At 53.8% G+C, this 15362-nt stretch overlaps 1 protein-coding gene across 30 annotated transcripts in view; it reads right to left on the bottom strand.

The window, feature by feature from the left end:
• Positions 1–15362, bottom strand: part of LOC141934040 (hydrocephalus-inducing protein homolog) — a 163703-nt gene that overhangs the window by 45971 nt on the left and 102370 nt on the right. For 29 of the 30 annotated variants that reach the window (XM_074849200.1, XM_074849210.1, XM_074849209.1 and 26 more), the window contains 5 exons: positions 6322–6514; positions 4231–4347; positions 3336–3545; positions 2343–2480; positions 485–662 (listed from right to left, as the gene is read on the bottom strand). In XM_074849200.1, the coding sequence (XP_074705301.1) occupies positions 485–662; positions 2343–2480; positions 3336–3545; positions 4231–4347; positions 6322–6514 (836 nt within the window). Of the gene's footprint in view, positions 1–484; positions 663–2342; positions 2481–3335; positions 3546–4230; positions 4348–6321; positions 6515–15362 lie in introns of those variants that run through there. The other variant, XM_074849229.1, reaches the window with a different exon arrangement.

The following is a 15362-nucleotide window of genomic DNA, read 5'->3' as shown; positions in this document are numbered from 1 at the left end:
CCCATTTAAGCTGGGAAGCCCCACTGCCCCAACTCTGGCCTCTCCCAGAAACACCCTTCTCAAGCAATGTATGGAAAGTAGATGCTGCTTTTCCTCTATCAACCCTGATGTTCATTCCCACCCATCTTCCTCCCCACATAGGAGCATCTCATCCCCTGCAATGTGATGCAAACCCAACCCTGCCAAAATCCCTGCCAGCCCGTGCTCCCCTGCCAGCCCGTGCTCAGCTTTCCCAAGCATTTCTGTCCAGCCACCACCTTCCCAGGACTCCAACACATGCGGGCAAGCTCTGCAGGATGGTTCCTGGGACAAAGCCCACGTGGGCTCATCTGCCAGAGCCTCAGGAAGCAACCAGGGGGTGAGTGTTGGTCTGACAGCCCTGAAACCTCCAGGCTTGGTGGAGGCAGGTGTGAGCTGTCCTACGGGCATCTGACATGGGGGAGAAACAGGGGACCCTCCTGGGGAGCAGACAGGCCGTGCTCACCTTTGATGTTCCTGGGCAGGTCCAAGTAGATCCTGGGAAAGCTCCCCTCTCCTTTCAGGGAGATTTCTTCTGGTTCCAGGTGACCCACTTGGATCTGGAAAGTCCTGCAGAAGGCTCCAGGCACTCCTGGCAGGTAATAGACTTTCAGCACTTGCTCCTGGCCAGGTCCAACATAACCCTGCAGGGTGTGGGAGAAGAGGGAAGGAATGCACCAAAGAGGGTTTGGTGGAGGGATGGCTCAGATGACAGACACACTGAGAAGAGAAGGCAGGTTCTCATATACAAGAAAGTATCAGACAACATTGCCTTCTAGCTTTCTTGTACCCAGAAGCTGAAGTCTCCTACACCAGGTCCTTCAGAGGGCTCGTAGGGATGCATTCCCCAAGGACAGACCCACAGACTGCCCCTTGCTCAGCAGGAGCACAGCTCTGCCCCTAACGGTCTTCACCCTCTGCTAGCAAGAGCCAGACTAAAGAAATAAAATCTCTTTTACCAGCCACTATGCAAAATAAGTGAAGTGCCCACACTCTCAGCATGGCCAGCAGCTCCTGCCGCAGCACATCAGCTGTTCCCAGGCTGGTGTTGAAGGTCCTGACCCCTTATAATGATCCCAACCAAACACCTCCTGCCTGTGTGGTTACACTGGGGGTGCGTGAGCCTATCCAGACTCACGGTGACCTGCAAACATGCATCTCTGGAAAGGCAGGAGCAGAGACTAGGACAAGATCTAGGGAAGGTGTTGCCAGGAAGGGCACCTCCTCTCCGGGCTTCCAGAAAGGCTGCCCGAGCCCCAGGCTAGGCTCCCGCCAGCCAGGCTGAGAGCAAATGCAAGCAGACAGCAACACAGCCCTGGGTGAGGGACACAGCCACAGCTTTCCTTGGCTCGCCCTCTGCACGCTGGGCTGGACCCTCAGCTCCCCAATCCCCTTCACGCTGCAGGGAGAAGCTGCTGAGCTGGACAGATCCTGCCACTTGGTGCCCTGAGCCCCTGGTGCAGCGCAGAACACAGCTGCAGCGAAAGCCAGCCCTGCCAAGCTGCCAACGCCAATGGGGCTGTTACAGCAACTGACTGCGCGGGTCTGAGCAGAGCTGGGTCTTTGGAAGCTCGCAGCAAGAGGGCATCAGTGTGTCACCCCTTGTAGGAGACAGGCATGAGGAAATGTGAATGCCTTTGGCTTCCTCCTCCCACTGCAAAAAGGGACTAGACAGGAATGCTGCTCCAGCCCAAAGACAGCCACACAGGACTGAGAAGTTGGATGGTGGGATGCTGCACACTCCTCTCCTCACTGTTCCAGCCCTGCTCCTGCCTGGCCCCCTCACTGCCCCACAAAGCTGCTGTGGAGCAGCAAAGCTGGGGGAGGGGGGGACCGGTACAGGGGCTGCTACAATTTCTGGCAAAGCAGCTTCATGCCCCAGTGAGAGCATTTCGGTCCCGCTCAGTGCTGGCAGGGGGATGACAGGTGTGCTACAGGCAGGGACAAGGAGTAAGCCCTGTCTGATCACACACCCTGGGCAAGGTGACCCTCAGCAGAGCCAGCACAGTGTGGCCCCAGTGCCTGCACAGCCGGAGCACAGCAGTTGGGGTCCCCAGAGCCACCGAAGCGCTGGTGCCTCCGGCCGGTGGCTGCTGGGTGACAGCAGGGTCACCCGCCGGCAAAGGCCGTGAAGGGAGTCGATTAGGACCGCGCTTGCTTGACCCTCCCTGTCCCCAGCAGCAGCTGCTTACAGCCCTGTCTCTCCTGTCTGCTTTTGTGGGTTGTTTTCTTTTTTTTCAATTTTGTTTTTTTCCCCTACAACCCCCTCCTGGGCAGCCTGACCCAGAGCCAGGGTCAATCACTCGCGCCACCTCCGTACTCACCGTGCTGGGCAGGACCAGGGGCACGCCGGGCAGAGGGCTGTCTGCGGTGCCTGCACTGGGCCTGAGCACCACGTAGGTGAATCCCATCTTGCCGCTGTTCTGCAGGGTGACCTCTGCTTCGGTGACTTTGTTAAACAGCTGAAGAGAGGACAGAGGAGTGGGAAGCTGAAGGCACTGGCCTGATACTGGGAACCTCCTTCTGCTTTCACTGGGATGCGAGCAAATGAACTCAACACAGGAGAAAAGCAGAGGCAGAGGAGGTACGGGCACTTGAGTCTCCCAGGTTAACTGGGGGAAGCCACCGCCACAGGGCACCCCTTAGCCCTACACAGGAACAGATACTGATGGCGGCATGCAGAGGGGCAGTGCCAACCACAGAGAGCAGTCATGAGGAAACCAAGGAGGAGACAAGCTCTCTGCACCTCATGGTGTCATCTCAAACCCAGCTGGAACAAAGGAGGTGGCATCAAGGCATTGCAAAAGAAAAAACACCTGCAGTGACAGCAAAATGGGAGACAGGGCAACAGCTGGAAATGTCTGTGGGGTTTTTAACCAAAAAGAAGTGGGGATTATTCTAGGACATTCTCTCCAGTTACAGTGACTGGGAAGCCCAAGTTAATTTCCTCCCTGGTTTATTTTGCCGATTAATCAAGAACATTAAAAGAGAGCACTTCCTTGGACCTCAGGCTTTAGGAGCGGCTCAGCAGATGGATGTCTTGGGGCACATCCCTCTGGAGATCACCACTGGGACCCTGCCTGCCCCAGGAGGCAGCGTTAGTTACCTTGAGGAGGAGGCATTCCCAGCTGGAGGGGGGTGGAGATGGCCATTAAAAACCAGCTTGGATGCAGGACATATCACTCCAAGGTCGTACTTCCAAGCCATAGAGCCAACAAAGTAGTTGAGAAGGGGAGAGAGCCCTAGCCCTAGGTGGGCAGCAACCCACCGGTGATGGTTTCACAACAAGGACCTCTGCCAAGAGAAGCGTGCGGTACCTGCAGCCCGCAGTCGATCTCCGTGACGTCTAGGAGGTAGCTGATGAGCGAAGCCTCCCCACTCAGCGCGATCTCGTAGGTCGGGCCTCCCTCCACCCTGCACAGCGCCATGACACGGGCGACGATATTTGTGTGGCCAAAGAAGGTGAACATGACCCGCTGGCTCTCGCCTGGCTGCAGCACACCGTAGTGCGGCAGGACATCGAAAACCTGGAGGTAGGCGAGGAGAGGTCAAGATGTCGAGCATGGAAATTGATGCAGAAGAGCAGCCACGGCTTGGAGTGAAGTACAGACATGGCTGGAGGGGGCTCTTCCTCAAACACAGGCAAAATCACCCTAATCTCATCCTGTATCCATTCCACCTACCAGTGGAGGGGCCACGGGAAGAATCTTCTCCCATACTCACTCATTAACGCATAAATTAATACACTACATATTAAAGTAATTTGGGATTTCTCCTGGTAGCAAGAAATTCTCTTCACTGCAGAACTTGCCTTTAAAAGCACCTTTTACTGCCTTAAGAAAAACACAGTACTAGGAGATGAAAGCCCTTAGAGCTGGGGGGGAGGACTCCAGCCCAGCTCATCTGACTCCTGATGCTTTTCGCTCTCTCCGATTTGCATGCTGCTCTCTCTCAAGATGCTACAGCAAAAGCTACTGCAGAAATTTCCTGTTGACCCCTTGATTAGCAACAAGATGAATAATGCCCTCCATAGCTGCTGCACAGGTCAACCCTATGACATGTCCTGCGTGGCCTCTCCAGTGACCAGTTGCTTCAGCAGCGCTGTGCGATGGGCTTGGAGGGACGTGAGGCCACTCTGCGAGCAGCATCGAGGGCCACCAGTGGGGGGGCTACATAACTGCTTGCCACACTGGAAACGTGATTCCCACTTACCTCCTCCATTCCCAAGGTGACAGGCTCTGTCTCCACAAACTGCATCAGTTTGTTGATCCCCACCAGGCTCTGAGTCTCCACAGCACCTTCCAGCTCCGCAGCAGTGGATGGCAGCAGCTGGAAAACAAGCACCATGGGCTGCAGTGAGCAGCTGGCTGGTCTGGGTGAGACCACTCTGCTGCAGGCTCCACCACCTCATCCAGCCAGGAGCAGCTGAGATGGGACCTGGGTGCAAATCAAGTACGGGTACGTCCATGCCATCCATTGAGTGTGGGTCCAAGCCCACCCACAGGTGAGACACGGGCTCCATCTGCACTTCCTACACGCCAGCTTGCATGGGCAAGCTGAGTGCACCCAGCCCTCAGTCCTGGCAGAGACCTCAAGGGCATTTTGCACCTTTGTGCCAGCCCAGCTTCGCTCACTCCTGCCCAGGGAACGTGCCCAGAACCCCATGCCTCAACAGGTTAGGTTCTTCATGACAAAAACAGGAACACAGCTGCAAGTGAGAAGTATCAAAACCAGGAAAATAAGGGCTTAGCACAACTATCCCATTTCAGAGAGTGCTTAGGTTTCATCTCGTGCACCCATCAGTGCTGGAGAGCTGAGGATCTCCACCAGATCATTCTCTTGAACGACACCTTCCTGAAGAAGGCAGCCGAGATGTTCTTCTGTCTTGCAGCAGCTGAGAGCTGGTGTTTGACCTCAGAGGTGCCATCTTTCAAAAGGAACCTCGTCCCTGGGCTTCTGACCCCTATTTAATAAGCGAGGGCTTTGTGAGTGCTTTTGAAATGTAGCAATACCTGCTTCTTCAGTAACGTGAAGAAGTGCTTTGTGCTGGGGCCTTGGCATCAGCAGAATCTGCAAGAATATTTATGGGACGCCTTTACACCTAATCAGAGGCTACATCTCCCTGGTAGATGAAGCTCAGAATCAGAAGATTCAATGCTCTTTCTCTCGTCTCCACATTTTCAAGCCTAGCAAAGCTTTCCCAAGCGCCGGTTCCCAAAGATTCTAACCCGTATCTTTCCTAGGCCTGTGGTCTCCCACCTCCCCAGGGAGGTTATGTGGATATTAACAGTTGGACTAGATGATCTTCAAGGTCCTTTTCCAACCTAGATGATTCTGTGATTCTGTGATATTGCCTTGATACAGTGACACAAGCAGAAGATGAAGCTGCAATCCAGACATATCCTTTGAAGCACTTTTGGATCCTACTTAGCCATATCTACTTGAATTTCTCTGGTTTATTTCTACATACATGGCAACAAAGCAGGAAATAAAGGTGATTCCACGCTTCTATCCGAAAACATTCAGCCACACTATTCTTTATGTCTACAGGGTATCATTTCTCCTGATTCAGAAAAAAAGTGCAGTTATAATGTTAAAATGATCGATATTTGGATGTGAGCAAGTGCAACCCCTCTCCTTAAACTTAATGCCAACGCCAGTGCTTTCAGAACTTCCCATGCTTTCCTGCATCCTTTTCTATTGCCCCAGGAGCAGCCTCTGCCCCACACAATCCAGAACAAGGCGCCAGTTCCCACTAGCATGGACGTCAAGCCCCAAAGCACCAAGGTTCACCAGGACGGTCAGCACACCAAAGGCCATTTTCCATGCCAGGAGGAAGAGACAATGACTTTGCAAAGTCTCGTTTTATCAAAGAGAGCTCTATGGCCATCCCTGCAATGCTGCAGGTCTCGGGTGAAGGCAGAGACATAAAAACAGGCGGCTCCAGCTGGGGGTGAGAAGGTGGTACATGGAGATCACAGTACTTGGCACAGCTTGATACGGGGAGGAAACTGGAAGCCTTCACATCATGATGCAGATAAAAGCCTCATCTTACAGTGTGAAAACAAGCCAAAAAAACCCAAACTCAGCATAGCTCCGTAGGATCTGAGTGGGCTTCTCCAAGCAAAACTACCTGATTTCTCCCTCCCCAGAAGCCCCGTGTCCAGCCACTGGCCCTGCTGCCCAGCCCGCCCTCAGGGCACATGACAGCAGGGCAGCAAACAGGGGGATTGGCACAAGCATGGCTTTTTGGTGGCAAGCTGGGGGAGGCAACGCAAGCGGTAGGTGTACAAGAAAATCTACCTTTGCTTCCAGGGAGTCATCTGCATCTGCTGGCTCTTGGGCAGGATCCCCTGCGGCTCCCAGGGCTTTGGCTGGCTCCTCCACACCTCCATCCCTGCAGCTGCTCCCTGCAGACACTGAGTGCTCTGACCAGGCTCCCTCCTCCTTTGGTGGTTGGGGTTTGATGAAAAATTTAGATACTGGAAGGCTGAACCTGGAAAATAACATAACTTTGATTGTGGACCTGCAGTGGGAGGGAGGGAAGCCTGCATGAACAGCTCCAGGATGTAGCCCCCGGCTGGGCACTCGTGGTGTGAACTCAGTAACGGGTCTGACCCAGGAGCTCTGAAACCAGGATGGAGCAGGTCAGCATATGGGGCTGCCTAGGGATGACGCTGGTATAGCGGCGGCGCAGGCAGCTGGCAACTGGTTGCAAGGAGAAATGGAAGAGGACACAGGTGAAAGCCCTGTAGGGAGGTAAAAAGCACAGCAGGAAAGGAAGAGACACACAAACTGTGCAAAAAGGTGAGCCTGAGACACAAAGGGGCAGATCCGGACAGCAACAAGCCAGTGCAGACCCACCAGTGCCCTCCCGAAAGCACCCACAGCTGCAGACTGTGCCTCCCCCACCCAGAGGGCCAAAGCGAGAACTTCTGCAGCTCTACCAGGTGCTAATCCGGAATATTTCCCCTGACACCCACCCGCAGCTGCGGGTCAGCACAAGCAAGCAGCAATGCCCTAGGCTTTCTCCCAGCACTGTAAGGCAGGAGCAGGGATGGAGCCCGGAGCCTGCTGTGCCCAAACCCCGACAGAGCCCAGCACCGTGCGGGGGCACCCACAGAGCCCGGCACAGGACACCCCCACACACGCGGGGCAGCGTGGAAAGACATGCTGAGCAACTCCAGGCAGAGACTCACAACTGAACAGCCCGTTGATCCCTGAGGAGCACCGAAGCAGCAGCGACTGGTGCTCTGGGGAAGGAAGCTTTGGTCATTTTTAATCAATACACAGCAAACGCCGATGACAAGGTTCAGCTCCTGCTGTGCCACCGGTATTCCCTGGTTGTGAAACAACGGCTCCAACCGCACCTCGCGCTGAAAGGGCAGCAGCTCTGCTGAAACAAGGCTATAACCGATGTGGCACTTACCAACGGCACGATCACCTCCCCAGCAGCTTCTAAACACAAACCATTTGAGGACCAATTTGGCAAATGATTCAGCAAAGCAGTTCAACAGCTCATCTTACTGACAGGACTGAGTTGATAGTTTGACCAACACGTGTCAGTAAAAAGTGTTCGGTTTAATATTTTCGAACATTCCCAGTGACTCAGACTACATTCCCTGTTTCAAACTGCAGCAGGTGCTCACAGTAACTCTGTTCACCCTTCTGATGCCCCACGGAGGGACACACTGGAACCATGCCTGCCTGTCACCACGCCTATCTGCACGTGTTCCCGAGGGCAAACGAGGCCCATCTTTTACAGCAATGTGGGTGCTTCATTCCCAGCTGGGAACGCAGTGCCTTTAGCGACGTGCTCCTAAATGAGTATTTGTCTCTAGCTTTGCAGCTCATCATTTAAGGCTGGTTTCCATTTCTGGATTAGAGGCTCTGCGCCTCACAACCCCAAGAGATCCCACCTGTCTTGTCCTTCCTGCAACCACATGCAAGAACAAGGCTCTGCCCAGGCGAGCTGCCCCAAGCAGGGACCGATGAGCAGCAGCACTGTCACCCCTCCCCAGCCCCCTCTGCCTGCTACTGGGAGCCCATGGGGGACCCCAAAGGCAACCGCAGCACCGTCCATGTGGAAGAGCAAAGCAGGACTGGAGGGGACGAAGGCACGCGCTTGCCCCTGCAGAGCATCGCCCATCTCCAGTCCCACCAGTGCAACCTTCGCTCCTCTCAGCCCAGGCACCTTAACAAGTATTGGGGTGCCCTGAGGGGTGACCCACCTGCTCAACACCTCCAGCAGCCGCTAACTTGGGCATCTGCCTCAGGATGAAATAAATCCACCTCATCTGCAACAACGGTGCCTCCGGGCAGCCTGCAGCTGGACACTGCCTGTCCCTGGTGATAGGGAGATGCCCGCAGCGCAGGGGCAAACACATCCAGGGCCAGGAGCACCTCGAAGCCCTCCAGCTACACACCAGTCCATGCACCAGTTCAGCACATGGGTCTGGCCATTGTCATGGTGATTGTCCCAAAACTGCTAGCTGTGACCCATCCTAGCGAGGAAATGAAAGCGTGGCTCTCAGAGCTGCTTGTGATAAATACTGTAGGTTAAGAACAGCTCCTGAGGAGAGGTAAACCCCTAAGATGCAAAATCCATAATCACTTATGAAATTACCCTTAGTTTTATAGAATGGCTTGAGGCAACTTCATGGGATCGTGGTACCTAGACAACAATATTTTTCATTCTAAAGCAGAAGCCTCTGGGACCTGGTGCTGGGAGATGATGTGATTAGTGAGTCCTGCTGTGGAGAAGCACAAAGCATGGTGAGGGACTTTTTCCAGTGACGGAAATCAGAATGAACAACAAGAAGTGTAACATGAAAAGGAAGGGAGAGAGGAACCCAAGGTGTCAATAGAAAGCTGACCCCTGGGACAAGAAATCTTCCTGCTGCTGAAGAAAAGGGGGTTGTCTTCAAAAAGGAGAAGAAAGGGGAAGATAAGCTGCTCACCATCAGCCCAAGCTTTAGGCAGCTCTTCCCCTCCAGCACCTTCTGGCCAAGGCTGTGAATGCAGGGAGGAAGGCAGGGAGCAGAGAGCAGCTCCTCCACATGCAGAGACCACCCATCCCAAACCAGAGGGGCCGAAGGGCTGTGGACGTGCCTCCACCAGCACCGTGGAGCTGAGAGATGGAGCCTCCTGACATAAGCAGGTCAGCCTGGAGCTAGAGGGGCTGAAATCAAGGGGGTTAAGCCCTCCAGGTCCATCTCACCCAACCTGGCCACCCCTCAGGTGAGACAAAATGCATCCAGGAATTAACAGTGGGGATTTAATGGAAGTATGGGCAGATTGACACCAGGGGGAGAGGAGTCCTTCCTGCTAAGGCCAAGACAACCTTGTGCCACCCACTGTCCCCAACTTCTGAGATGTTAAAAGAAAATATCTCAGCCTGTCTCTTGGTTTCTGAGCCTGCTAGGGCCACAGCTTCCCACAGCCGCCTCCCAAAATAGAGGAGCTAGAAATTACACCGCTTCTGCAAACTACACGTGAAGATTCACACAGGATGATGTGACCCAGCTGGCTGAGGCTGTGCGAGAGCCAGCAACATGAGGACCATCCCCTCAACCCTGCAGTGCTGCAAGAGGAGTTCCCCAGCTCCCCACAGCCCTGGCCAGCACCAGGGACATGAGCCAGAAGCCACCACCCCTTTGCATTAAATGCCAGAGTTTTAACAGTGCTGAGACTGCTTCCCTAGTGCATGGCACCTACGTGTGGAGCACCCTTGCCCAGGCCCCCAAGGACCACCCGCTGGTGCCCCACTAGCCATGGCACTGGGCTAAAATGAGCCTCCCAGCAAAGCACGAGCTCTTCTCAGGTCATCACAGGGAAAAGCACCAGAGACCGCATGCCCGAGGCACCTGAACAGGCTACAGGCCCCTACAGTGCACTTTTATTTCTCCTTCTGGCCATCAGCTGCATATTAAAAAGGCACTTTGGAGCCAGCTACAGACAGCTCAAGAGTGTTTTCTGCTGAAAACAAAATAATATAGTACAGGCGCAAACCAAAAGCCTTCCCAGTGCACCGTGTGGGAACACTGGGCTTGAGCTGGGCCACCTAGCCAGCAGCTGAGGAAGGCAGTGGCGAGGGTTTGCCCTCATCAAGAGCGACTATTGAACAGCATTTCATCCAAATGGCCCTGAAGCCTATTTCTTTGCTTGGATAAATTCCCCTGCTGAGCTAAGGTTTGTGTATTTACTGAGCCACCCACTGAAATTCAGACCAGGCAGTGGAGAGACAGAGAAGAGAAGCAACATTGCTGCGGTGAGATCCGACACCTCCAACTCCTGTCTTGCACACGCTGGAAGGGATTAAGCTGGAGTTGGCATTCATCTAAATGCAGCGAGCAGTCCCACTGTGACCAAGTATTCATTAACTCGAAGTTAATATGCAATTTCAACAGCCACTTACTTATCCAAGTCAAAAAAAGTCAGTCTCGAGAGACGAGGGAGAATTTTGATTTCTTGTCTGAAAGCAGAAATTGTGTGGGAATGGATGCAGTGGAAGTGAAGTGTCTCATGTTCCTGGGGCAACAACCAAAGCTCGCCAGCACCTTTAAGCAGGAGCCACAGGATTTGATTTTTGGGTGCACAAGATTCCTCGACTCCTGCTGAAGCCCACAGACCTTGACCATCCCATCACTTTCGATGAGAAGAGTCAGAGGAGGGTCTGAGGCCCCTCAAGCTCCATCTGACAGGGCTCGTGCCTCTCCCAGAGTATTTCCGCAGGATGTGGCTGGTCCAGGTTTGCAGGGGACAGGCACTAAAGCTCCTCAGGCACTTTGGTTCAACCGAAGCTGGACCAGGGCCAGCCACCACTGGCACTGCAGGCACAGCGGCTCCTTGTGGAGATCATCCTTCGGCAGCAGTACTTCCCTCTCTTGACAGGTCACAGCCCTGGATGAAGTCTCCACTGACTTTACTGGAGTTATTCTGACTTGCACTGCTTTTACAGATGGCAAAACATGACCCAGTAAGTCCTCTCCTTCCTCGTGCTTTGCACATCAGCCAGGCGATTTATAAGCATCAGGTGAGCTCCTGATTCTCTAACAGATAGAAAAATGCTTCTCAATCCAACTCTGCCCAGAGGTCCCTCTGAACAAATCAGTAGCTCTAACTATAAATATAATTGTAGACTTTGTTCAAAATTAAACAAGCCCTGACAGCTCTATTTTGCAGATGCTATTTAAAGTAATTGGCACCAATTACAGTTGTACCAGCTGCTTCAAAAAACAGCTCTGCCAACAGACTGTATTGACTCCCGTGACCGATAGCAAAGGAGGAGAGATGTGCTCCAGGTGTCTTTGTGGCAGGGATCTGGACACTCACCATTTCAGGATGCCTTCATGGGGACAAACGCTAGAGCTTGGAAACACAAAGGGTGTGGCTGCAAGGGTTAAGAATACTAGGAAGCAGGGGGGAGCAGAAGAAGTGGTTGGGCATAACCAGCTGAGAGCAGCAGGCTGCTCCTGGGGGATTAGAAAGGCAAGCAGGAGGCTCCCAGCCCTGGGAAGAGAGAGATTCTCAATCTCTCCTCTCCTTAGGGAAAGGCTGCAGGAGGCCGAAGCTGGATCTCAACAAGTTTGTGAAAGGGGTGAACAGGACAGTCTGAGGTGGTAGGGACCAGGCTGGGCGGGCTTGGCAGGCCAGTTTCACCCTAAAGGAAGCCAAAAAGCAGCTCAAGCCTGAGCTGGGGCATCCGGGGGGTTGAGGACCAGCAGGTACCTGGGCTCTGCCCAGGCACCCATGTGCTCTGGGTGCCTCGTTGCACCCCACGGCAGCACACAAAGACCTCGCAACCCCTGGCCAAGCAACCTCCAGAGCACAGGGGCTGGCAGCTGCACCACAGGAAAAGCCAACCACAGCCCCTCTGCCCACCAGCTCGCATCACTGTCCCTGCATGGCGTCAAGAGCAGAGCGAGGAAAAGGAGGGAGCTGCAATGACAGTGCATGTCCTGAAGTCCTCACCTAGAAGGAAACACCCCTGCTCATCTTGACAGCATCTGCTGAACCCCAGGAGGTGTCTCCACCAGCCCGCACTGGTGCAGGCGGCCCAGCATGCCCAGGGCGGGCAGCGATGCCACAGCGCACCCTCCCAACGGGGCTCTGCAGCGGGTCACCGCAGGGAAAGATAGGAGAAGGTAAAGCAGCAACGATAACTAACGCAGGAGAAACAAACCAAAACAAGCTCCAGTTTCATACACTTCCTAGGGTCGCATCCCCAGATCACCCAGACAGACACTGAACCTCCACCCCGCTGAGTACACCAGCACCACCATCCATCCCCTGTCCAGAAGGAGCAGGGTTTGTGGCACCAGCAGAAATCACAGATTTAAGGCTGTGCGTGGCTTTCACCCTGTGTAAAAGGCGAGTTAACATCACTGCTGGGTTATTATTAAAGGTCACTCCCATAGCACAACATAATTACCCCCTGCTTTACCAAGAGCAAGGCAGACATACTCCCAGGAAACGAGCTCACAGTCCAATGGCCCCACTGAGCTCCTGGGGCCGGGGCAAGGGACGAGCAGACAGGACTGGCCTCGTCCAGGGGACACTGGGGACAGCTGGGGACGGCTGTGGGGTGATGGAGGCAAGCGGGTGAGGGAGAGGTGACAGGTACCACCGAAGAGGAAGCAAGCAAAGCAAGCTCACAGTTGGAAGGGTTTCACACAGAGGAGAAAGATGACTCTCCCGAGCGCAGAGCAGCTGAAAAAGCGGCATTAACTGAGTTAGCCACTCTCAAAGTGCATGACATGCCAACTGGCCCAGAAGGACCCTTGGGGTGCCCAACCCCCCAGGACTCCTGCCTCCTGCTACAGGAAGCAGAGGTGGGAAATAAGCCAATCCTTCTCGCACCAGCCTACACCATTAACTCTGGGGTGGGCACCTCTTTGGGCTGCCCTGCTCTTCGCAGAGCCCCATTAAATCTCCCTGGGACCTGAAGTCCTCCCCAGGCTGCTGTGCTGTAGAGAGCCAAAGGTTTGCCCTCTCTTTGCCCCTGGCTGCCTCCCTGGCCAAGTCAGGAGACACAGATTTATGGTGATACATCCCTGACATCCCAAAGTCCTCACCTGGGCTGTGTGAATGCAGGGTCCATGCTGCCTTAACCAATTGCTACTTGTTCTCTGAGTTGGCAAAGACAACCCACCTGCTTCTGCAAGCAGCGTGGCAATCTGTCAGAGTTCAAGGATCAAGGATCAGAGTTCAGAGTTCAGATGGAATAGGCTGCCCAGGGAGGCGGTGGAGTCCCCATCCCTGGATGTGTTTAAGGGTCGTTTGGATGAGCTGTTGGGGGATGTGGGGTAGGGGAGAACTTTGTAGAGTCCGGCCAAGGGTTGGACTCGATGATCCCGAGGGTCTTTTCCAACCTGAATGATTCTGTGATTATGTGATCACCTGGACAATGCTCTTAGTCATATGATTTAGTTTTATGTGGTTGCGAGGATCAGGGAGTTGGACTTAATCCTTATGGGTCCCTTCCAACTTGCGATTTCTATGAATCAATGCTCCTGCACAGCTACAAGGGCAGTAGTAACAGCAGGTCTTCCCACTGTGGCTGTTTTCAGGGATGAAGAGATGGACCAGGTGGATAAGAGATGATTTTTTTATAACAGGCTCATTTAACAGAGTCTAGCACAGCACAGAGTGGCTCCTCACCTAGAGCACATGGAGCTGGTGGCTGTGGCCAAAGAAAACATCGGCAAAGAAACCATTGTGGGACCAAAACACTGGCTCTGGCTTTTAGGGGAACAGCAAGCATTGCTTCTGCTCCATGCCGGGACAGTCTCCTGTCTCCTCGGTGATACAAGAGGAAAACAGAGCACTGGCACATGCCAGGCAGATCCCACTCTTTCTGAAAAAGAAATACGGGATGGTGTTTTGGGAAATGATCTCCCTGACTGGTATTCTTGTCTGCCTTAAACGAGCCAGTCAGCAGCAAGAGATCTGAAACCCACCCAAAACCCATCCTGCCCATCCACCATCCCAATATCAGCCTCTCGAGAGGAAAGAGTGGCTGTACAGAAGGATGAGCACCAGTTTCACTGTCTTGTGAGTGTCCAGCCTCACGCAGGACAAAATCCCCATTCTCTGGAAGGGTTTTTGCTGCCAATCCCTGTCTCGGCAGCAGCCAGCTCAGGGCTGATGATGGGACCAGCAGGGAAGCTGGGCTCTCCATCACCTCTGCACTAGGCAGCACCTTGGACTAGAAGGAATCAGCACAAAAATCCCCTGTGCACGCAAAAAGATGTGAAGATTTGGCACCTGGATTCAAATTTGGCTTCAGCCCCTTCTCCTAAGAGTTTAAAGATTTCTCACCTACCCTCTGAAGACAGGGATGCACCGGGAAAGAGCACAGCGATACCAGAGATAGCACTCTTGGGCAGAGTGACGCCAGTGTGTTCAGAGGGATTTTCCCTTAAGGAAAGCTGTTTGATGCACAGCCTGCTGGAAGCAGGAAAAGAGTGAAGGGTGAGAAACTGCTGGAGAAATTATGGGAAACAAGGTCTGGAAAATTATGTCACCTTACTCCTCATTGCCACATGCAGTGACAGCAGGTCAGCAAATAAAGAGGACTAAATAGCCCATCCTGCCCCCCAGATTTCATCTGGTGGCTTCACTACTCAGTGCTCCCCAGTCCCCGAGGCGAAGGACAGCTCTCAGGGTCTGTCACCCTCGTGCAAAGGGGGAGGCTGAGCCCCAGAAAACCCAAGAGGAATAGTTAAAGCGATTCTCACGCAGCTGTTCTGGGCTCCAACCTCCACTGCAATGGCCCAGGTGAAAGTCCTCCAGGTGTGCGACAGCGTAATGGGTGGTCAGAAGCCCTGGGGCTGTCTCAAACCTGCAGCCAGGCTCCCAGGAGCGCAACCAGAAGGTGCCATGCCCAGGCCTGGGGCAGGCTGGCTGACTCGCCAGCACGTGAGCTGGGAAAAGAGCAGCACCGTGCTGGAAGAGGCACGGAGATGGATGGTGCATGGTGACAGCAGAGAAGAAAGAAACTTACAGACATGTTGCAAATAGAAAATCATCACCCCCCAACCTTTGTCCCGATAAAGCATCACTGTACCACACCTAGTATGCAGGTTTATGTCTCTAAGATAGACTTGGTAACAACATGTGCTCACTTACGCCTGGCTCCAAACCCCTCCCTGGCAATCATTTTATTTACTTTTCATTCTCTCTGGGTGCAACAGGCAGCAAATTTCCAAGTCTCCCTAGCTCCAGCTCCCCAGTGTCTCTGTCCACGCGCACAAAGCTCTCCATCAGCTGTTCACAGCAGCTGCACTGCCACCCCAGGTGAAGCCTGCCTGGCACCAGCCCTTGCTCCAAGACACTCCATC

This window comes from Strix aluco, chromosome 24, assembly GCF_031877795.1.
Source record: "Strix aluco isolate bStrAlu1 chromosome 24, bStrAlu1.hap1, whole genome shotgun sequence".
NCBI classification, from domain to species: Eukaryota; Metazoa; Chordata; class Aves; order Strigiformes; family Strigidae; genus Strix; species Strix aluco.
Note: the sequence above shows the minus strand (reverse complement) of the source record. Positions and strands in the feature narration are given on the sequence as shown.